The sequence below is a fragment of the Pyrus communis genome, chromosome 7 (assembly GCF_963583255.1).
Source record: "Pyrus communis chromosome 7, drPyrComm1.1, whole genome shotgun sequence".
Classification (NCBI taxonomy): Eukaryota; Viridiplantae; Streptophyta; class Magnoliopsida; order Rosales; family Rosaceae; genus Pyrus; species Pyrus communis.
The window spans coordinates 783,423-806,819 of NC_084809.1; the positions used below are offsets into that span (position 1 = coordinate 783,423).

Below are 23,397 nucleotides of genomic sequence, written 5' to 3' on the forward strand. Positions count from 1 at the left end.
TATGGTTTTGCAGTACACGTTGATTGGCTTCTGTTGTATCTTTTTTGAATTTCAAACTTTCCTTGTAAATAGGGTTTTCAATACCCTGGATGTAATCTAAAGTATTATAAATATATGCAAACCATTGTTGAAATGGGTATTGCCATTGAAGGGAAAACCTTGAGTTCTTTAAGTTTTACAACTAATCCTTAGAATGTCGCGCGAAATCAGCAACCAAAAACAATTAGATGTTGCAAGAAAAACTCGAGAATTTTGTCTTCCAGAAAACTAAGAGTTCGCTGCCTGAATACAATTATGGGAAGAAGAGTAAAATTCCACGACTCATAAGATATTTATGATTCTTTCTTACCAAAATAATAATACGACCAACAAGAAGAAGTTTTCGGGGGTCTTATTTGCTTTCATATGCTTTCACATTTGATAGTTTCTATGATCTTTTCTTCAGAATGGCTGATACATAAGCATACACCTTGTGAGTAAAGTTGAAATACGCACATCTCCAAGACTTCTTGATGACCAAAGTCCCGCAAACTCCCCAGAACCCGAAAGAGAAGCCTATCACCATGCTGATTATGAACCACAGCTTATCGAGCTTACTGTCATCATCCTCGCCACCTCCACCTGGAACCTGAGGTGTTTCTTCATCGCCTTGGCAATTTGGTAATGGATGCCCACAAAGACCTGTATTGCCTTCATAAATGGACGGATCAACGAGGGTTTCAAACTGATTACTTCTTGGGATTTCCCCGGACAAGTAGTTGTGTGACAAGTTGAGATGATTCAAAAATGTTAAATTAACCATGCTCTGTGGAATTGGACCCGAAAGTTTGTTGCTCGATAGGTCGAGAGTTTCTATCCACTCCAAGTTGCCGATCTTTTCTGGGATATTTCCTGTCAACTGATTCATGGACAGGTTCAAAGTCCCCAGCCTTGTAAGGCTTGTTAGGCCTAATGGCATCTCTCCTGACAAGTTATTGTCCGAAAGATCGACACTATTGAAGAGGTAGAGGATGGAGTCATATTCGAGCACTCTTCCTTTTGCCACTACCTTCAATCTTCCCTGGTAAAGATAATCTTCTGTAACTTTATCCGTGACTTCTGGTCCGAAGCCAGTTAAGTTACCTATGCAGCGGGGAACAATTCCGGAAATATAGTTGTGTGAGAGGTCCAATATGTGGAGACTTGAAAGGCCACATAACTGCAAAGGGATGCTTCCACTAAACAAGTTGAGCCTCAAACGCAAAATCAACAAAGAGGGCATGCTTTCTCCAATGGAAGCCGGAATAGATCCAGAGAAATGGCTCTCACCAAGATCAAGACTCCTCATGTAAGTGAAGTTTTTCATGGAAGGAAGCTCGCCCGAAAGGTTGTTGCTAGAGAGTATCAGGAATCTGAGTGAAGTAAGAGAAGTTAAGGATCTTGGGATTGAACCTGAAAGACTGTTATTCGACACATCTACAATGTACAATGATGGCATATTGTCCCAAAAGTCAGGAACCTCACCAGACAACTGGTTATTTGAGATAATCATGGTTGTTAATTGGCTTAGATTACCCAAGGACAGGGGAATGCTTCCATTCAAAGAGTTCCGAGAAATGTCTAGATCCAACAAAGAGGGAATTACTTCATTAATGTCATGAGGAATTGGCCCAGAAAACAGATTATCTCTAAAGATACAACATGGTAATGTTTGATGACCAGAGTGGGAGGGGGCCCTCGAAGCGGTTTGAACTCAAATCAACATTGCCAGGTTCGATAAATCGTAATGAGTTAGGCACCCTGCCGCTTAGCTGATTATAAGCGACATCTAGTTGATCTAACTGGAAATCCAACTGCCAAAACCACTCCGGTATGGTATCTGAAATCCTAGCATTGTTGAGTACCAGAGTGACCAGCTCAGTCTGATTTCTGAGCCATGTAGGAAATTTAGGACCTAGTTGGCATGACCTAATGTTCAAGTATCTCAGTCGAAAGGGAGCTATCCAATCAGGACTAATGTCGAAAACTAAGGAAATGTTTGGGGAAGTGTTATATATTTCAACCTCTCTTAGGCTTCCAAGTTTCGTGAAATGAGCTTCTGTAATCGAACCTTCCCATGTGTTTTCCGAGATATCTAGTGTAGTCAGCGACAACAGCCGCCCAAGACTTTTGGAGATGATCCCACTCATTTGATTGTGTGAAATGTACAACTCCTCCAAAGAGTTCAAGTTTCCGATCGATTTTGGGATCGAACCCTGAAATGAGTTATACCACAATTTGAGGATTCTTAAGCTTTTAAGATTTCCCAAAGAATCAGGCAGTTTTCCTCTCAGGCTGCTATATCACAAATCCAGCCTCTCTAAGCGGTTGTTTGTGCATGTAGACAAACTATCAACGAAATCAGTAATCTCGCCAGTAAATTTGTTGATAGGAAGATTTACCGTCTGCAAACTGCATAGCATTCCCAAGCTTCTTGGCAACTGTCCTTCAATGTTTGAGTTTTCCGACAAATCAAGCATCCGAAGAGATGTCAAACTGCCAAATGTTTCTGGAAGTGCTCCGTGGAGACTGGTAGAGTGCATTTCCAGGGTGACTAGTTTAGTCAAACTAAACAACCAGGGAGGTAACGTGGAGTTGAAATCATTGTATGAGAGATCGAGAACCGAAAGGGATGCAAAATTCATGGAAGGAAGAGTGAGAGGAAGGACGGAAAGACCACAAGAGGGCAAATGCAATTCAACGAGTGAAGGGAGCATATTGACAGTGGGAAGCCAATATGAGTTAGCCTTGCTTAGGTTTACTCCTCCGAGGTTTAGGTACTTTAAGGAAGAAAGAGGAGCAAGCCAACGGATTTCATTTGCAACCGGTTCAAAATTATAATAGCCGAGGTCTAGAGAAAGCAATCTCGAAAGGTTTCCGAGATTGTGGGGAGTGACTCCACCGAAAGATGCACTAGAGAGATTGAGGTATTCCAATTTCTCTAGTGATCCAATGAAGCTTGGAATTTGAACACCTTCGAAGTCATTCATGCTCAAATCCAAGTGAATTAAATCATTCAAAACAAGCAAAGAAGGGTTGATCTCACCGCCAAATTCGTGCACTGCTTCATCCTCACCATCTGAAAATTCATTGCGGAGATTGAGCTTGGTCACACGTCCAGTTACGTAGTTGCAGCCTACGCCGCTCCATTGACAGCAATCTTCTCCCACCCAAGGCAAAAGCCGGTCTGAAGGATCTGTGATACCGCCTTTGAGCTCGAGAAGGGCTTTCCTCTCAATTTCCTTGCATCCCACGTTAAGATCAGCACTGCAGTAACCAAGTTTAGTGGTTTCAAAGAACAGAAATCCTGACAGTACAATAAGTGAAAAAAGTTGGACGGAAGCACTCCTGTGAACCATACTTCTTATGTGAGCAAGCAATGAGATACTATTTGCAGGTCTCAAGATATCTGCAATATTTGAAGTGTGAAAAAGTATAAACATTGTCATTTTTCTAAGAAGAACTTTCTAAGTCTTCAAGGAAAATGGGGAGGCGCATGGTGTATGGCTGGCCCTTCACAGTCGCTAAACTTCCAAGTCAGTGGTCTTGACTCTTAGTGTTGCGTGACTTCCATTTTGTGGAGAATGAGTCATACGTTAATAGGAGGAGGGATTTTGCATGAACTTATAAGGAGTTGGGCTATTTCCCATATTGCCAATTGGTTTTATGGTGGAACCCAAACTTTCTTTATGGTATCAGAACAGGTTGTTCCACGTGTGAAGTCAAACGGCTAGATGTATTTCACGTCACCCAAGTTATGTTGTCCACGTATTAAGCTCAAAAATTCGCCACACGTAAGGGGTATGTGGAGAATGAGTATTGAACCCCAACTTTCTTCACATTACACCAGTATAATATTATTGTCTCGTTCTGTGACAAATATCTAAAAATATGTATAAATTTTTGTCCACATGACTTTGTGTTAGCGGCACAAATCAGAATGACAAACCACTATTTGAAGATCAAGGCATACGTTGGAAATCCATTGAGAACGGGTCAAATGGGGTCAATCTTGACACAGCCCTTCCAAGTCAATGATGACGGCACAGTATCAAACCATTGGAAGTCTTTGTATTCCAAGTTTCGTGGGATCAATGACAATGATTTTGTAAGTTGAAATTCGCAATTGCAGTCAATAGGATATTAAGGAGAAATTCTTGTATATAACCGGGAACAAGACAAACTCTTTTGATAAGGGCAACCTGCAACCCTATAATAAGAATGTCAGATTGTTATGGTACTCGGAGCCAATCAAGCATTCATATGAAAAAAGTTAAAAAAATGTATTAACGTGAGATACTGTTACAATTGCATTCTCGATCCCTAAAAGAAATATGCAAGCCAGACAATACCCAATTATCCAATTAATAGGGAATAACACTTGGTTACTAAAATGATGAGTATGAGTTCCTACTTAAACTGTTTGTTGTCAATTTATATAACTTTGTGTTTATAATTAGATCCGTTCATATTATACATTATTCTATAAAGATCGCATTTGCAAAAAATCAATTAAAACTAAAGTTGTTTAGTCGTCAAAACTGTATAATAATTGGTAAAAGTATTATAAGTCATCTATGTATTTGTTACAATAACTAAACGACTTTATTTTTAATTCATTTTCTTCAGAGATAATCGTTACAAAGTGAATTATAATATGAATGGTTTTGATTATAACCCTAAAGCTCTGTAATTCAAACACGAAAAGTTTTGAATAGAAATTCCTCCTCATCCTAGGCACTCGAGCATTGTTCATTTATAGGTCCCCTTGTCCAAAGAAACTACTAGACGCGACCAAATGCAACAAAAAAGCTCCTACATTCTTTTAAAATTTCCAAATTTTAAACAAATTGCATGAGGACCAAGAAACTAGCATCACACAGTAAGATTTATAAATTCCACCATCAGTTTTATAATCATCTGTGCTGAAAGTTGAAACAATTTAAGAAAAAGCAGCTGAACCATTTAAAGAATTTGGACATAAACGCCAATACACACTTGAAGGTTTCCAAATGGAAACAAATTCAGAAACAACGATCGATTCAGCGCAACATCGATCTCTGAAGTGACAATCTACAATTATGCACTTATCTCTGATCAATCATCTGTGCCAAAGTACCGATCACCAAATTCACCCATTCCTGGTATGACACGGAACTCTTCATTCAGCGCAACATCGATCTCTGAAGTGACAATCTTCAAAGACGGAAACCGTTTGGAAACACAATGGATTCCTTCAGGGGCCTAGTCAGATGAAAATAGTAGGGCATTTAAGTCAATGTGTTGTTATCAGTATACAAAATACGCGCAATCAACCAGCATCAAGAAAAAACTCACAGAGATAAGGTTTAGGAAAATAATCTGCGCTTCAGGAACTCCTTTCTGTATGAGTAGTTCAACTGCCTGGTTAGCAGAGTTACCTACAAGTCATTAAGGTTGATTGTCACTTCTTCGCCATACCACATAACAAAGACTCCTATCCCAAAAAATAAAAAAATAAACAAAACCTGGACTGCAGTTTTAAGGTAGCAAAAGCTAACTTGCCATACCAACTGAATTTTCAGACTGTACACTATGCCTCACGACATGCTCTTTCAACGGGAATGGCTTAAGACATAAATAAATGATATCTTCCTACCACTGATGTGTATAACAATGAGAAGAAGAAAAAACCAGCGACAAAAATTTTCCTTCAACACCATCAACTAACCAGCTTATGAGAGATTAATGGGATTACCTGTACCAAGGACTGGATCTAGAAGAAGGACATGACGTTCTGAAATATCCTTTGGAAGTTTCTCGTAGATAAGCTGTTTAAGTTGGAATAGCTCGATTATACACAACTTTTTATAAGGTTTGAGAGGGATGAGATAGCCATTGGTCAATTTTCTCCTCTAAAACCAAGGTACCTGCTTTCCATTGTCTCCAACACGGTGAATCAGAATCTTTCCAATCTTTATTCCTTTGCAGCATGCACGTAATGCATTTTCCATGCTCTCACCACTGGCATAATAAACAAGGAAAGGTTGTTGGCATAGACAAAGGACTGCCGGACAAATAAAACTTCCAAAATTCAATATCTGACTTAACGCTCACCTTCGAACGATTGAAACCCCACACAGTTTCTTGCAGAAATCCACCCCAGTATATACTGATCCTGGTATATAACAAAAGAAAATTTTCAAAGACTCGCAAATATTCCTCATTTTCAGGCTATAGTTCAGATGATGCAAATTAAATATGAATCGATGTTTGTGCGAGATTTATCCATTTACTCAAAATAGCATATATCAAAATACACCCCACCCCCTCCATCTAAAGGAAAATCCATAACTATCCCCAATCTGAACCGAACAGGCCGCAATCAAGTTATGAAATGAGTATGGGTGAGGTAAGAAGAAATTATAGACATGTAATCAGCACACCTGTTGGAGTTATTATTTGCTTCTCTGTGAATGGCAAATGGCCAAGGCCGTGCTCCACAACCTGGAGGCCACATCAGAGTATCAGAAAATAGAAGCACAACTCTGGTAGATTTATGAAATTTAAATAAGGCAGGGAATATAAATTACCAGACGTATTAGCCGATCTGAATAAAATACAAAATCATGTTTCGATATTTCTCGGTCTCGAATCAGTGTATGCATACCTCTTATCTGAAAAATGACAACAACTAGATTAAAGCCTGTAAGGAGATGAAGGTGAGCAAATAGTCATCTGATTGCAGACTGTTGGGAAAAGTTTTAAGGTTACAAGTCCATCACAATGCAAGTTATATGCTTAAATTACTTGGGTCAGTCAAACAAGAAATCTGATTCGTAATGCTTTTCAGAGCTGAAAATTAAAATACTCGAGAAGAACACAAAACGTGCTCAGAAAATGTGGTTTAGAAAGTTTCTCAATTATAAAAACAAGACACATACGCAACTAAACTACAAACAAGACCCATAACTGATTTGCTATACAATAAATCATTCGTACTCGAGTTGTGGAATCAACAATCAAAGCCAAATACCAAATTCCTAATTCCGGAAAAAGACAGATGGTGAACAATTTGTCTATATAAAAACAAATCACACGAACACATACGGCATACCTGAAATGTGGACTGAATAACGTACACATTAGGATATATTTTGCAGAGGTCATGCTGACCAAGCTTTGTGCGAATATGTTGCACAATCAAATCAATGGCAACATGATTCTCACCTCCCAGGGGAATGATCACATCAGCATACTTCTTTGATGGGTGAATAAAATCATCAAAAGCAGGTTTGACGAACTTGGCATACTGCACAATACATAATGCCTCAGTGTGATTTCAGGAATGGAAATGATATAATCTCAGCAGAGTTACTAAACAAACTACAAAAGGCCACTCTAGTCTTACCCAACGCTACTAACAAAGTTATGGCTAACCCAACTCCTGTGGAAAGAACTATAAGCCAAGTTCAAATCGGGTCTTACCATTTCAAGAACAGAGTTAATGTCCCTGCCCCTCTCAACCGTGTCTCGTCTTATTCTACGAGCAAGCCTCACATCAGCATCTATTAACATATGTTAAATAGTAAGATAAATATTCAGAGAGAGAGAGAGAGAGAGAGATAGAGCATAACGAAAAAAAAAAAAGGGTTAAGGCCTCCCCCTCACACACATACAGAGACTGGCAAAGAAGAGGAAAATTCCACATCAAGACCGCAAGTAACGCTCAAATTTTCATATCAAGTCCGCAAGTAACGCTCAAACTAGCATGCCATGCAAAACAAAACTATGGAAATCTAAAAGATGTGAAGACCACAAAGGACCCTAACTGGACAATAAATATGATGATACGACAAGAATTGCACAAAAGAGATCAGACCAGTATGGACAAAAATCTTCATGTTCATTAGATTGCGGACATGTTGGTCATGGAACACCAGAATTCCTTCCAAGATTATTACATCAGAAGCATTCACCTGACAAAACAGTAAACCAGATGCTAAAAAGGGAAGAGAAACGACAATTACAGATGAAAATCGACCTTGAGATGAGCAGTAAAGGTAACATAAAGACCATAATAGAAGAAGAAGAATATTAATATTAACAATAAATAGTACAGCGTAATCAGTAAGCTATTACATGCAAAACCAGCTAAGTACTCGTAAGGAAGAAGAAGGAGGAAAACACCTAAATAATTTGAGTACCTGCCGGAAACTATCAGATTTTCGTCTATGTGTCTTAAAATCATAAATTGGAACTTGGACAGATTGCCCGTTCTTTAGCTTTTGAATGCAATCCAAGAGTTGTTCCGTGTCAAAAGCGTCTAAAAAACACAACCAATAGATAATCAGTAAACTATATGAATAATGTTCCTATAGGACATACAAAAGAATCCCAACAAAACATGTTTTGTCACTACAAGCCTGTCAGATATGCACATTATAGCACAGCACACAGCCTAATTCCTTAGCTAAAATCAACAACACGAAACTACATTCGAACTTTAATGGTAAAATGATCACCAGGATGATCAAAATTATACTCATGCACTCGTTCCGATTCCTCGGGTGTCAAACCTCGATAAAATGAATCCTACAGAATGTCCAAATGAAACTAATCAAAGAATTATACTAATTATATAGCTTAATCAACTAACAACAGAAAATCGTACATGCAGAGAAATAATAAGGCAAAGTAAGCAACGAGAAGGAGCTGCACAAAGCCCTAACCTGATTGACAAGTACGACACGATGATCGTGAAGCTGCTGGATGATCATGTCGCACACTGTCGTCTTACCGGAAGCCGTACCTCCCGAAACACCTAATCAATCGTTGTAACAACAACGAAATTGAAATTGAAATTGACGAAATTGAATTAAACTTGAAATGCAGTTGCAGCTGAGACTGAATCGGACGCAACGGATCAACGAAATGCAAATTGAAATGAAAACGAAGAGCGAGGGAGTGAGGGAGTGAGATTACCGATGACGAATGGCTGTTTGGCGGCGTGGGGGTCGGCTGCGAGGTTGGTAGAAGGGCCGGGAGACGAAGAAGGTGGCGGAGAGGAGAGGATGCTGTCGAACCGGAGCCCCGAAAAGTGGGGACCAGAAGCTTTCTCCATCACGTAGTCAATCGTCATCGCGTTCTCCGACATGGTTTTCCACTCTCTCTCTCTCGCTCTCTGGTTTTGCGTTTCGGAGTGAATGTGGTAAAGAACGACTCGACGCTGCAATTTAAGTGAAAATTTATGTTAAGAGTTTCAGCTTGACAGAGACTGCCGTTTCGTCACCATCAGTACAGGCGCGCAAGATTCACGCTTTCTTTCTTTTCTTTTTTATTTTTATTTATTTATTATTATTATTATTACTTTTTTTTTTGGGTGAGCTGAATAGTTCGAGACTAGGACAAAGACACCAAAAGGATACACAGAAAGCTTACAAGGAGGCAAACAACCAAATTAAAGCAAAAAACACCAAGTAGCCCTTACTTGATTGTCCATTGTCAATTATTTATATCTCCTCACTATTCTTTAAATGTCCATTGTCAATTATTTTATTTTTTACGTCAAAAATTTCTATTAAATTGAGAATATTTTTGTAAAATCATTTCATTCACTTGAACTAGTAGCTTATTCAATTTAACGGAAAGTTTTTTTTTTTTTTAATAAAGAAAAAAAAAGCCAAAATGATTGACGGTAGATAATCTCATAATTCACTTTTGTCGATATTAAATCTCAGTGATCAAAGTGATGAATTATGACAATCTTAGAGACCATTTTGATTAAAAATGCAAGAAAATATTCTATGATTTTGTGATAATTATTATTAAGAAATGTTACAGTAATTTTTTAATTATATTTGTAAACCAAATGCTATGACGTTTAATATGGAACTACTTGTTTTAATAAGTTAAAGAATCATTTCAACTATCATCAGCTATATTATATGGTGATGGTCTATTAAATATAGTATAAGAAAATTTGATCCAATGGTTAAAATTATTATTACTTTTAAAGGATCTCCTATTTATAACCGTTGAATCAAATTTCTAAAGTCCAGATTGATTAATTGAATAGATTTGATGAAAGGGATTCGGAGAATATCTCTTTCCCTTTATTTTGGCCGATAGTCTTTTTCTTTAAGATGTAAATTATCATCTTCTCAGTTCTCACCGTTTATTTTTTATAATAAAAAAATAAAAAGAAAGTTAAAATTAAATTCGTTTTCCATTCCAAATTTATTCTGAACTTGCGCTCCATAGTTGAAAGTCATGGAATAAGCATCAAACTGAATTACATAGTTCAAATTCCTTAAAGTCTCTCTAGGTCCAGAATGAGTGGATAACTGTGTCTTACCACGAGATCAGTTGTCCACCTTTTTAAGGGAAAAAAAAAAAACTACCTAAGTTGAAGTCTTCTTGATTATGGTATAAAGTGCAAATTTTTTTAATGGTGAATCTCATTTCAGGTTTAAGAAACTTTATATATGATTATAAAGTTTAACGGCGAAACTTTAACTTTTTTAATGATATTAGAAAGTTAATCTACATGTTAAGCTCTACGACTCTTGTGTGCATGCATACATCACCCCAATATGTGTTGTACTCATGTGTTAAGTTTAAATAGCGACATAAATAAGGTGTTCATTGGACTTTTTACGTGGTGTGAGCAGTGACTTTAGCCTTGTATTTATATAGACTTAACCCTAGTGAATCTTTCTATCATGACGTAATTAGAGTTTACGTCAGCCGTGAATATTGATTCACCAAATCTCTTACCTACAAGGAAAGTATTGGGAGCCTTTGTAAGAATATTGATTCACCAAACCTCTTACCTAAGTATTGGCAGCCTTTGTATGAATATTGATTCACCAAATCTCTTACCTACAAGGAAGGTATTAGGAGCCTTTGTTCCCTAAGCAGCCAAATATTAGTTTTACTTAGGGTCCAAGCAATAGCAATTAACTGAACGCTAACCTTACTTACACTCTAAACAATTCTTAAATTAACTGTGAAAACCTATCAGACGTTGGTCTTTCAAGTTCAATGATGTTAAAACTTTGGTGAACAGAGGCAAGATTCTAAATTTGTAAGTCTAAAACTTATAAGCATAACTAGTAGCAAGCAACCTTTGCATTTGAAACTTTTCACTTCTTCAAGTAACATGTGTGGGCTTAGCCTCACAATGAGCCAACAATAATGTGGTTCAAATTTGTTTTTAGGGAGAATCAAACCTAAGACCTCTCACTTCCAAGTAAAGAGGAATACCACTAGACCGTAATATTAAATGACAACTCCGCCCAGATACAAAAAAGGATAGAATCTTTTAACTCTCTGCAAATATACAACTTCTACAATAGTTGAATATCCAAAATTAACAAACTATAAATGATATACATTGATCCATTATCAAATAATTGTTTAATCTAACGATATTCAGTCTCAACTTTTACTGTATTGAATCACTCAACCCACATTTTACATGTTACTAAGTTTTTATAAAATAATTTTATTATCGTTAATTTGTAATATTTTTATTTATTTTATAGAGCAATATGTTTACACTAAGAAATAAATATCAATTCTCGTACAAAAATAATAATTCTGAGCTATTTGAAACCAAAAACAAAACCAATCACAGCCACTTTATTATGCTATTCTTTAAAATTCCAATCAACAACAAAACAAAACCAAAAATATAGCTTAATTACAAATCCATCACTGACCATAATTTATCTCCAAAATCGAAGATAAAATCATACATCCATCGTAGTATGAAGCAGGCCCAAAATACACCAGAACACTAAGTTTAAAACATGGAAAGCAGAAGGGGGACAGATAATGCAGCAATCCCAAACAATGAAGTGACAGAATGCAGGGAAGAAGAAGAAGAAGAAGCAGCTGCTACAGAAGACGACGGCGACGACGATGAAGAAGGTGCGTTTCCGGCGACAGTAGTGATCTTCATCTTCATGCCTTGGCCGCAGTGGCCTAAAGTGCCACAAGCAAAATATCGTGTGCCGGCCTTGGTCAGTTTCACCACATCATTGCCGCTAGACTTGGAGTCTAGGGCATTGCCGGTGTCGCAGCTCTTGTAGGCGCTTTCGTTTGGTAGCTCCACCACACTATGCAGCCCCGAGGTGTACTTAAAAACTGCCAAGAAAGATCAATTATATTGGTTATCATAATATAACACCAAGCACAATGTAATTAGAATTTCATGTTGGAAGGATGAAATAAGCATTTTCTAACAACCAAAAAAAGCGTGTTTGTATGCTTAGTTGAAAGTGCTTTTGGGTAATATAAGTGTTATCTGGAGAAACACTTTTGATATCTTTTTATGAGTAAAAGTATTTATAATAAACCAGTTGTAGACGGAGAGGTACTATTACAAACATGTAAATTCTTTGTGCATGCCGTTCCTCGTTTGTTAAAGAACGGATTCTGTATAGATAACACGTCGATACATTTTGCTATTGACAACATTACCAATCTACTAATGGTATCGATGACTTGACCAAACTTTATTGAGAAGTCATTATTTACCAAAGAACAGATGTCTGTCTAGAGACGAAGTGACAAGTAACTTACCAAGTTGATCGCCAACCTTAAATTTCTCGCCGGATGCCCATGAGTTCAAGTCTGTGGATTCCTCCCAGCCTTGGCTTCCCCCAACAACATGCTGTGCTGCCAAGGTTTCCTTTGTGAACAAAGCTGCAAAAACCAACACCAACAAAACTGTGTTCGTACGCCCCATTCTCTTCTAATTCTTTCTAGTCTAAATTTGCTCTTAGCTCCTTTCACGGTCTGAGCTTTCCAATGCCTATACAACTATATATATGCTGTAAAAATATTTATTTGGTAATGTTTGATGAGTTTCACAGGATGAATTTGATCAAGGGCAGATCAATTTACCAAATTGCCCCAAGAAGCATGAGGTAGTATACTGCAAGTCTGCAACCTAGACAAGGCTTTTGTGTAATTCTGCAGAGAACACAGGCTGAGTTTCTGAAGTGAGATTAGGTTAAGAATTCAGAGTTTGGTTTGTCCGCAAAGCAAAACTAATTGGTTTGTCCGCAAAGGAAGGAAGCTTAGAGTTTAAACAAAGATATGTTGGTGATCATATTCACTAGAAGGCTGATCGTGAGAACTCAATGTTTTACACGCAAATGTCAAAGCTGACAGCTACAAAATGAAGAAAGCACTTTTGGTAGAAATACATCGAAATTTTTATTAGAAACTCAATTGTTTCTTGAGAAAGCATTTGTAAGTGCTTCAAGAAGAGCACATGACGTGATTTCTCTATAAAACGTTTCTATGACATCAAAAGCTTCTATCGTAAAACAATTTTAGCCTCTCAAGAAGCAAAATCAGACAAATAATCAAAATCACATGCAGCACCATTTAGATGAACCAAAACTCATGAACTCGACTGTTATTGCACATAACTATTATTGTAATTATTGTTGCCTTTGGCATTAACAATCGATTGGCAATGATTTGCTCTTTAGTTTGATTCTAGAAGTGTTTCCTACTAATATTAACGGTTGTTGATGAAATTCTACTAAATATGCATTAAAATTATTCACAATTTCTGGGTACATTTTACTTGAGCTCATGACCCATGTCCATTAGTTAACCTTCGGGCCTCAGTCTTAGTAAAATCAGTGTTGCTGCTTGAAAAATGCAGTCACTTGATTATACACAATGTCCTTAGCATTCAACCCCATGATGAAATCTGCATGTGATAATTCTCTATGTACTGAACAGTGAGCTTCCCCACATCGTGAAGTTTTAGACTATCCAGTAAGCGCGCCACGTCACGAAGATCGGAGAGCGCATCTTGGCCGCCGTAGCTGAGGAACAGAGGAAGGTCATGGGGAATGTTGGAGAGGTTGTAAACTGGAGGGTTAAATCCGCCATAATGCATCGAGTTTAAGTCTGGTCTGCCGTAGTTATATTTTGCCAACTTCCCATCTCGTACAGCTGCATGTTAATTTATGTCACAATGGATAACTACTTAAATTGTCTTATTGTCAATTGCATAGAATTACGTATTTATATGTTTCATCACGTGACTAATTAATACGTAGCTGTACTCAACTTGTGACACTCGAGAATCTCTCTTTTTAAGGTTGGTAAAAGAACTTACTTTGAGCCAAGTGCACCATGTTCTTGGTGGATGTTGACTGAGGCTCATTCTCCAAGAAGAGATCAATGGTGGAATAATTGAGACAGCAGTTTTTGCCTTAAATCCGATCAATTTAGGAAGGTGATTAGCAACATTGTGTTATAATTATGATAGTTGCACCATAATAATTAGAGAAAATAAGAACTGACTAATTATACCAGCAACTGCTTGTAGTAAGTCATAGCAGTAAACCCATGGATAAGCGCATAGAGCTTTCAGAAATTGAGCCGCTGGGTCCCTGCAATTAGGACAAACCTCAAATTATACCAAGTCGATAGTACTCAAACACCGTCATGTAATATAATCAGTTAACGAGTATAATATAAATGAACAGTGATCATACAGTTTACGTAGTATCATATATACTTCCGTAATGCAACACACAAATGGGTGGTTAATTTGTCATACTTACCCTTTCAGGTTGAACTCCGCAAGTCCGAAAAGCGTAGTGATCTGTTGAGGAAATCAAACATTTAAGTAAAATTAGTGACATGTATTAAGACATATACATTGTAATACAAATTAATATGGGGAATCACTGACACAATTATTGACAACTGAAGTACCTCACCAACAAAGGCTTTGGCAGCAGCCACACCAAGTGCAGTGTTCATGTGGCTCAAACAAGCAATGGGGCTTAGCAAGGCTGCTGATTTCATCTGGTCCACTGGTTTCCCTTCTGATAACGATGCCAATACAAATAAAGTTCCCTGCCAAATAAATCAACACATGTTTTTCTTCTCAAAAAAGTTGAAATATCTTGATTTGAAACTACAAAGATGTGTAAATTTATAGAAAGGGAAATGATTTTTGCACAATCGCTTTACTGATTTCGTATTAAACTATTCAATTCAATGTTAAAAAATAAGCAGGGCTGCTGGAGCGTGCACTGGTAAAAAATGTGTGCAAAAATCAATTCAAACCTATTGGGATGCCTTCGTGACAAACATACCAATCAACCACGCATTATCATAAGTTTTAATCTACACATCTGACAATGAGTGGTTAACTTAAAATACAAATTCGGAAACGATCGTTTCCAAGGCCGTAGCCCAATATTACACAGGATCCCAATCTACAATTATGCACTTATCTCTGATCAATCATCGGTGCCAAAGTACCGATCACCAAATTCACCCATTCCTGGTATGACACGGAACTCTTCATTCAGCGCAACATCGATCTCTGAAGTGACAATCTTCAAAGACGGAAACCGTTTGGAAACACAATGGATTCCTTCAGGGGCCTAAGGCAGATGAAAATAGTAGGGCATTTAAGTCAATGTGTTGTTATCGGTATACAAAATACACGCAATCAACCAGCATCAAGAAAAAAACTCACAGAGATAAGGTTTAGGAAAATAATATGCGCTTCAGGAACTCCTTTCTGTATGAGTAGTTCAATCGCCTGGTTAGCAGAGTTACCTACAAGCCATTAAGGTTGATCGTCACTTCTTCGCCATACCACATAGCAAAGACTCCTATGCCCAAAAAATGAAAACAAAAAACAAAAACTGGACCGCAGTTTTAAGGTAGCAAAAGCTAACGTGCCATACCAACTGAATTTTCAGACCGTACACTATGCCTCACGACATGCTCTTTCAACGGGAATGGCAAAAGACATAAATAAATGATATCTCCCTACCACTGATGTGTATAACAATGAGAAGAAGAAAAAACTAGCAACGAAAATTTTCCTTCAACACCATCAACTAACCAGCTTATGAGAGATTAATGGGATTACCTGTAGCAAGGACTGGATCTAGAAGCAGGACATGACGTTCTGAAATATCCTTTGGAAGTTTCTCGTAGATAAGCTGTTTAAGTTGGAATAGCTCGGTTATACACAAATTTTGTAAGGTTTGAGAGGGATGAGATAGCCATTGGTCAATTTTCTCCTTTAAAATCAAGGTACCTGCTTTCCATTGTCTCCAACACGGTGAATCAGAATCTTTCCAATCTTTATTCCTTTGCAGCATGCACGTAATGCAGTTTCCATGCTCTCACCACTGACATAATAAACAAGGAAAGGTTGTTGGCATGGACAAAGGACTGCCGGACAAATAAAACTTCTAAAATTCAATACCTGACTTAACGCTCACCTTCGAACGATTGAAACCGCACACAGTTTCTTGCAGAAATCCACCCCAGTATATACTGATCCTGGTATATAACAAAAGAAAATTTTCAAAGACTTGCAAAATATTCCTCATTTTGAGGCTATAGTTCAGATGATGCAAATTAAATATGAATCGATGTTTGTGCGAGATTTATCCATTTACTCAAAATAGCATATATCAAAATACACCCCACCCCCTCCATCTAAAGGAAAATCCATAACTATCCCCAAGCTGAACCGAACAGGCCGCAATCAAGTTATGAAATGAGAATGGGTGAGGTAAGAAGAAATTGTAGACATGTAATCAGCACACCTGTTGGAGTTATTATTTGCTTCTCTGTGAATGGCAAATGGCCAAGGCCGTGCTCCACAACCTGGAGGCCACATCAGAGTATCAGAGAATAGAAGCAGAACTCTGGTAGATTTATGAAATTTGAATAAGGCAGGGAATATAAATTACCAGACGTATTAGCCGATCTGAATAAAATACAAAATCATGTTTCGATATTTCTCGGTCTCGAATCAGTGTATGCATACCTCTTATCTGAAAAATGAGAACAACTAGATTAAAGCCTGTAAGGAGATGAAAGTGAGCAAATAGTCATCTGATTGCAGACTGTTGGGAAAAGCTTTAAGGTTACAATGCAAGTTATATGCTTAAATTACTTGGGTCAGTCAAACAAGAAATCTGATTCACAATGCTTTTCGGAGCTGAAAATTAAAATACTTGAGAAGAACACAAAACGTGCTCTGCAGTTTAGAAAGTTTCTCAATTATAAAAACAAGACCCATATGCAAGTAAACTAAAAAAAAGACCCATAACTGATTTGCTATACAATAAATCATTCGTACTCGAGTTGTGAAATCAACAATCAAAGCCAAATACCAAATTCCTAATTCCGGAAAAAGACAGATGGTGAACAATGTGTCTATATAAAAAGAAATCACACGAACACATATGGCATACCTGAAATGTGGACTGAATAACGTACACATTAGGATATATTTTGCAGAGGCCATGCTGACCAAGCTTTGTGCGAATATGTTGCACAATCAAATCAATGGCAACATGATTCTCACCTCCCTGGGGAATGATAACATCAGCATACTTCTTTGATGGGTGAACAAAATCATCAAAAGCAGGTTTGACGAACTTGGCATACTGCACAATACATAATGCCTCAGTGTGATTTCAGGAATGGAAATGATATAATCTCAGCAGAGTTACTAAACAAACTACAAAAGGCCAATCTAGTCTAACCCAACGCTACTAAACAAAATAATGGCTAATCCAACTCCTGTGAAAAGAACAATAAGCCAAGTTTAAATTGGGTCTTACCATTTCAAGGACAGAGTTAATGTCCCTGCCCCTCTCAACCGTGTCTCGTCTTATTCTACGAGCAAGCCTCGCATCAGCATCTATTAACATATGTTAAAAAGTAAGATAAATATTCAGAGAGAGAGAAAGAGCATAACCAAAAGAAAAGGTTAAGGCCTCCTCTTCACACACATACAGAGACTGGCCAAGAAGAGGAAAATTCCATATCAAGACCGCAAGTAACGCTCAAATTTCCAAATCAAGTCCGCAAGTAACGCTCAAACTAACATGCCATGCAAAACAAAACTACGGAAATCTAAAAGATGTGATGAGCACAAGGGAACCTAACTGGACAGTAAATATGATGAAAACGGCAAGAATTGCACAAAAGAGATCAGACCTGTATCGACAAAAATCTTCATGTTCATTAGATTGCGGACATGTTGGTCATGGAACACCAGAATTCCTTCCAAGATTATTACATCAGAAGCATTCACCTGACAAAACAGTAAACCATATGCTTTAAAGGGAAGAGAAATGACAATTACAAATCAAAATTGACCTTGAGATGAGCAGTAAAGGTAACATAAAGACAATAATAGAAGTAATATAAGAAGAAGATTATTACGAATAACAATAAATAGTACAGCGTAATCAGTAAGCTATTACATGAAAAACCAGCTAAGTACTCGTAAGGAAGAAGAAGGAGGAAAACACCTAAATAATTTGAGTACCTGCCGGAAACTATCAGATTTTCGTCTATGTGTCTTAAAATCATAAATTGGAACTTGGACAGATTGCCCGTTCTTTAGCTTTTGAATGCAATCCAAGAGTTGTTCGGTGTCAAAAGCGTCTAAAAAACACAACCAATAGATAATCTGTAAACTATATGAATAATGTTCCTATAGGACATACAAAAGAACCCCAACAAAACATGATTTGTCACTACATAACTGTCACATATGCACAGTATAGCACAGCACACAGCCTAATTCCTTAGCTAAAATCAACAACACGAAACTACATTTGAACTTTAATGGTAAAATGATAACCAGGATGATCAAAATTATAATCATGCACTCGTTCCGATTCCTCGGCCGTCAAACCTCGATAAAATGAATCCTACAGAATGTCCAAATGAAACTAATCAAAGAATTATACTAAGTATATAGCTTAAGCAACTAACAACAGAAAATCGTACTTGCAGAGAAATAAAAAGGCAAAGTAAGCAATGAGAAGGAGCTGCACAAAGCCCTAACCTGATTGACAAGTACGACACGATGATCGTGAAGCTGCTGGATGATCATGTCGCACACTGTCGTCTTACCGGAAGCCGTACCTCCCGAAACACCTGAGCAATCATCGTAACAACAACGAAATTGAAATTGAAATTGACGAAATTGAATTAAACTTGAAATGCAGTTGCAGCTGAGACTGTATCGGATGCAACGGATCAACGAAATGCAAATTGAAATGAAAACGAAGATTGAGGGAGTGAGCTTACCGATGACGAATGGCTGTTTGGCGGCGTGGGGGTCGGCTGTGAGGTTGGTAGAAGGGCCGGGAGACGAAGAAGGTGGCGGAGAGGAGAGGATGCCGTCGAACCGGAGGCCCGAGAAGTGGGGACCAGAAGCTTTCTCCATCACGTAGTCAATCGTCATCGCGTTCTCCGACATGGTTTCCCACTCTCTCTCTCGCTCTCTGGTTTTGCGTTTCGGAGTGAATGTGGTAAAGAACGAGTCGACACTGCAATTTAAGTGAAAAATTATGTTAGAGTTTCAGCTTGACAGAGACTGCCGTTTCGTCACCATCAGTCCGGGCGCGCAAGATTCACGCTTTCTTTCTTTTCTCTTTTATATTTATTTTTTATTTTTGGTGAACTGATACTTCATAATCAGGGCAAAGATGCCAAAAAGATACAGAGAAAGCCTATAAGGAGGCAAACAACCAAATTAAAGCAAAAAACACCAAGTAGTTCTCACTTGATTGTCCATTGTCAATTATTTATATCTCCTCACTATTCTTGATTGTTGATTGTCGATTGTCAATTATTTTAGTTCTTAGGTGAAAATTTTATGTTAAATTAGGAATATTTTTGTAAAATCATTTCCTTCACTTGAATTGGTAGCTTCTTCAATTTAACAGAGAGTTAAAAAAAAAAAAACTAAAATGATTAATTGTCGACAATCTCATAATCCACTTTTGTCGATTTTAAATTTTAATGATTAAAGTAATGAATTATGATAATCTCAGAGACCATTTTAATTAAAAAGCCAAGAAAATATTCTATGATTTTGTGATAATTATTATTAAGAAATGTTACGGTAATTTTTTAATTATATTTGTAAACCAAATGCTATGATGTTTATGATTAAACTACATTTTTAATAAGTTAAAGAATAATTTCAACGCTATATGTTACAGTCTACTAAATATAGTTTAAGAAAATAATTTCGCTAGCATCACTTTTTTTTTAATTATTTTTCTGATCTTAGATTGGCACCTAGTAGCTTTATTTTGGCCGATAGTCATTTTCTTTAAGATGTAAATTATCTTCTTCTCAGTTCTCACTGTTTATTTTTTATAACAAAAAATAAAAAGAAAGTTAAAATTAAATTCGTTTTCCATTCCGAATTTATTCTGAATTTGTACAACTACTGGTGCTCCACTTGTTGAAAGTCATGGAATAAGCATCAAACTGAATTACATAGTTCAAATTCCTTGTAGTCTCTCCAGGTCTGAAATGAACAGATAATCGTAGCTTGCCACGAGATCAGTTGTCCACCTTTTTAAGGGGAAAAAAACTACGTAAGTTGAAGTCCTAGTGAGTTTGGTATAAAGTGAAAATTTTTAGATGGTGAATCTCATATCAAATTTAAGAGACTTTATATATGATTATAAAGTTTATTGGTGAAACTTTAACTTGTTTTATAATATCATAAAGTTAATCTACGTGTTAAGCTCTATGGCTCTTGTGTGCATACATAGGTCACCCAATATGTGTTATACTCATGTGTTAAGTTTAAATGGCGACATAAATGAGGCATTCATTTGACTTTTTGTATGGTGTAAGCAATGACTTTAGCCTTATATTTATATAGACTTAGCTATAGTGAATCTTTCTATTATGACGTAATAAGCCATGAATATTGGTTCACCAAATCTCTTACCTACAAGGAAAGTATTAGGAGCCTTTGTATGAATATTGATTCACCAAATCTCTTACCCACAAGGAAAGTATTAGGAGCCTTTGTTCCCTAAACAGCCAAATATTAGCTTTACTTAGGGTCCAAGCAATAGTAATTCACTGAACTCTAACCCTAATCAATTCTTAAATTAACCTTGAAGACCTATTAGACGTTGGTCCTTCAAGTTCAATGGTGTTAAAACTTTGGTGAACAAAGGCAAGAGAACCGTCAGATTCTAAATTTATGTCTAAAACTTATAAGTATAACTAGTAGCAAGCAACCTTTGCATTTGAAACTTTTCATTCTTCAAGTAACACGTGTGTGCTTAGCCTCACAATAACCCAACAATAATGTGGTTCAAATTCGTTTTTGGTGAAAATCAAACCTAAGACCTCTCACTTACAATTGAAGAGGAATACCACTAAACCGTAGTACTAAATGACAACTCCGTCCAAATACAAAACAAGGATAGATCATAAATTTCATCCTATTATGGCGAAGAAAAGTATAGAATCTTTTAACTCCATGCAAATATACAACTTCTACTATAGATGAATATCCAAAATCAACAGACTATAAATGATGTACATTGATCCATTCTCATATAATTGTTTGATCTAACGATATTCAGTCTCAAATTTTACTGTATTGAATCACTTAACCCACATTTTACATGTTACTAAGTTTTTATAAAATAATTTATTATCTTTAATTTGAAATATTTTTATTTATTTTATAGAGCAATATATTTACACTAAGAAATAAATATCAGTTCTCGTACAAAAATAATAATTCTGAGTTATTTGAAACCAAAAACAAAACTAATCACAGCCACTTTATTATGATATTCTTTAAAATTCCAATCAACAACAAAACAAAACCAAAAATATTGCTTAATTACAAATCCATCACTGACCATAATTTATCTCCAAAATCGAAGATAAAATCATACGTCCATCGTAGTATTAAGCAGACCCAAAATACTCCAAAACACTAAGTTTAAAACATGGAAAGCAGAAGGGGGACAGATAATGCAGCAATCCCAAACAATGAAGTGACAGAATGCAGGGAAGAAGAAGAAGAAGAAGAAGAAGAAGAAGAAGAAGAAGAAGAAGGAGCTGCTGCAGAAGACGACGGTGAAGAAGGTGCGTTTCCGGCGACAGTAGTGATCTTCATCTTCATGCCTTGGCCGCAGTGGCCTAAAGTGCCACAAGCAAAATATCGTGTGCCGGCCTTGGTCAGTTTCACCACATCATTGCCGCTAGACTTGGAGTCTAGGGCATTGCCGGTGTTGCAGCTCTTGTAGGCGCTCTCGTTTGGTAGCTCCACCACACTATGCAGACCCGAGGTGTACTTAAAAACTGCCAAGAAAGATCAAGTATATTGGTTATCATAATATAACACCAAGCACAATGTAATTAGAATTTCATGTTGGAAGGATGAAAAAAAAAAAAAACATTTTCTAACAACCAAAAAAAGCGTGTTTGTATGCTTAGTTGAAAGTGCTTTTGGGTAATATAAGTGTTATCTGGAGAAACACTTTTGATAGCTTTTTATGAGTAAAAGTATTTATAATAAACCAGTTGCAGACGGAGAGGTACTATTACAAACATCTAAATTCTTTGTGCATGCCGTTCGTCGTTTGTTAAAGAACGGATTCTGTATAGATAACACGTCGATACATTTTGCTATTGACAACATTATCAATCTACTAATGGTATCGATGACTTGACCATACTTTATTGAGAAGCCATTATTTACCAAAGAACGGATGTCTGTCTAGAGACGAAGTGACAAGTAACTTACCAAGTTGATCGCCAACCTTAAATTTCTCGCCGGACGCCCATGAGTTCAAATCTGTGGATTCCTCCCAGCCTTGGCTTCCCCCAACAACATGCTGTGCTGCCAAGGTTTCCTTTGTGAACAAAGCTGCAAAAACCAACACCAACAAAACTGTGTTCGTACGCCCCATTCTCTTCTAATTCTTTCTAGTCTAAATTTGCTCTTAGCTCCTTTCACGGTCTGAGCTTTCCAATGCCTATACAACTATATATATATGCTGTAAAAATATTTATTTGGTAATGTTTGATGAGTTTCACAAGATGAACATTTGATCAAGGGCAGACCAATTTACCAAACTGCCCCAAGAAGCATGAGGTAGTATACTGCAAGTCTGCAACCTAGACAAGGCTTTTGTGTAATTCTGCAGAGAAAACAGGCTGAGTTTGTGAAATGAGATTAGGTTAAGAATTCAGAGAATTTGGTTTGTCCGCAAAGGAAGGAAGCTTGGAGTTTAAACAAAGATATGTTGGTGATCATATTCACTAGAAGGCTGATCGTGAGAACTCAATGTTTTACACGCAAATGTCAAAAAATGACAGCTACAAAATGAAGAAAGCACTTTTATTAAAAGTACTTTTGTTAAAAGCACTTTTGTTAAAAGCACTTTGTTAGAAATATATCGAAATTTTTATTAGAAACTCAATTGTTTCTTGAGAAAGCATTTGTAAGTGCTTCAAGAAGAGCACATGATGTGATTTCTCTATAAAACGTTTCTATGACACCAAAGGCTTCTATCGTAAAAC

The 23,397-nt window shown here is 37.0% G+C and overlaps 4 protein-coding genes and 2 pseudogenes across 4 annotated transcripts; all 6 read right to left on the reverse strand.

Annotated features, from left to right (window-relative positions):
- Positions 1 to 427: 427 nt before the first annotated feature.
- LOC137739244 (receptor-like protein EIX2) lies at positions 428 to 3,467 on the reverse strand (annotated as a pseudogene).
- Positions 3,468 to 4,862: 1,395 nt separating this feature from the next.
- LOC137740964 (uridine/cytidine kinase UKL1, chloroplastic-like) lies at positions 4,863 to 9,272 on the reverse strand. Its single transcript, XM_068480768.1, has 14 exons — positions 8,983 to 9,272; positions 8,730 to 8,821; positions 8,523 to 8,592; positions 8,205 to 8,323; positions 7,880 to 7,976; positions 7,486 to 7,565; positions 7,115 to 7,309; positions 6,591 to 6,674; positions 6,444 to 6,504; positions 6,115 to 6,175; positions 5,928 to 6,021; positions 5,756 to 5,828; positions 5,356 to 5,438; positions 4,863 to 5,262 (listed from the first exon to the last, which is right to left on the reverse strand). The coding sequence occupies exons 1-14, from the start codon at positions 9,152 to 9,154 to the stop codon at positions 5,116 to 5,118; spliced, it is 1,428 nt and encodes a 475-aa protein (XP_068336869.1). The 5' UTR covers positions 9,155 to 9,272; the 3' UTR covers positions 4,863 to 5,115.
- A 2,387-nt stretch (positions 9,273 to 11,659) lies between these two features.
- LOC137738717 (basic blue protein-like) lies at positions 11,660 to 12,803 on the reverse strand. Its single transcript, XM_068478188.1, has 2 exons — positions 12,589 to 12,803; positions 11,660 to 12,150 (listed from the first exon to the last, which is right to left on the reverse strand). Exons 1-2 carry the CDS (start codon positions 12,752 to 12,754, stop codon positions 11,807 to 11,809), a joined length of 510 nt encoding a protein of 169 aa, XP_068334289.1. The 5' UTR covers positions 12,755 to 12,803; the 3' UTR covers positions 11,660 to 11,806.
- Positions 12,804 to 13,448: 645 nt separating this feature from the next.
- Positions 13,449 to 14,946, reverse strand: LOC137740966 (triacylglycerol lipase 2-like; annotated as a pseudogene).
- A 154-nt stretch (positions 14,947 to 15,100) lies between these two features.
- Positions 15,101 to 19,468, reverse strand: LOC137740963 (uridine/cytidine kinase UKL1, chloroplastic-like). Its single transcript, XM_068480767.1, has 14 exons — positions 19,129 to 19,468; positions 18,884 to 18,975; positions 18,677 to 18,746; positions 18,359 to 18,477; positions 18,025 to 18,121; positions 17,646 to 17,725; positions 17,274 to 17,468; positions 16,767 to 16,850; positions 16,620 to 16,680; positions 16,290 to 16,350; positions 16,103 to 16,196; positions 15,932 to 16,004; positions 15,530 to 15,612; positions 15,101 to 15,434 (listed from the first exon to the last, which is right to left on the reverse strand). The coding sequence occupies exons 1-14, from the start codon at positions 19,298 to 19,300 to the stop codon at positions 15,288 to 15,290; spliced, it is 1,428 nt and encodes a 475-aa protein (XP_068336868.1). The 5' UTR covers positions 19,301 to 19,468; the 3' UTR covers positions 15,101 to 15,287.
- Positions 19,469 to 21,648: 2,180 nt separating this feature from the next.
- LOC137738873 (basic blue protein-like) lies at positions 21,649 to 22,815 on the reverse strand. The gene is made up of 2 exons (XM_068478344.1): positions 22,619 to 22,815; positions 21,649 to 22,173 (listed from the first exon to the last, which is right to left on the reverse strand). Exons 1-2 carry the CDS (start codon positions 22,782 to 22,784, stop codon positions 21,812 to 21,814), a joined length of 528 nt encoding a protein of 175 aa, XP_068334445.1. The 5' UTR covers positions 22,785 to 22,815; the 3' UTR covers positions 21,649 to 21,811.
- Positions 22,816 to 23,397: the final 582 nt, after the last annotated feature.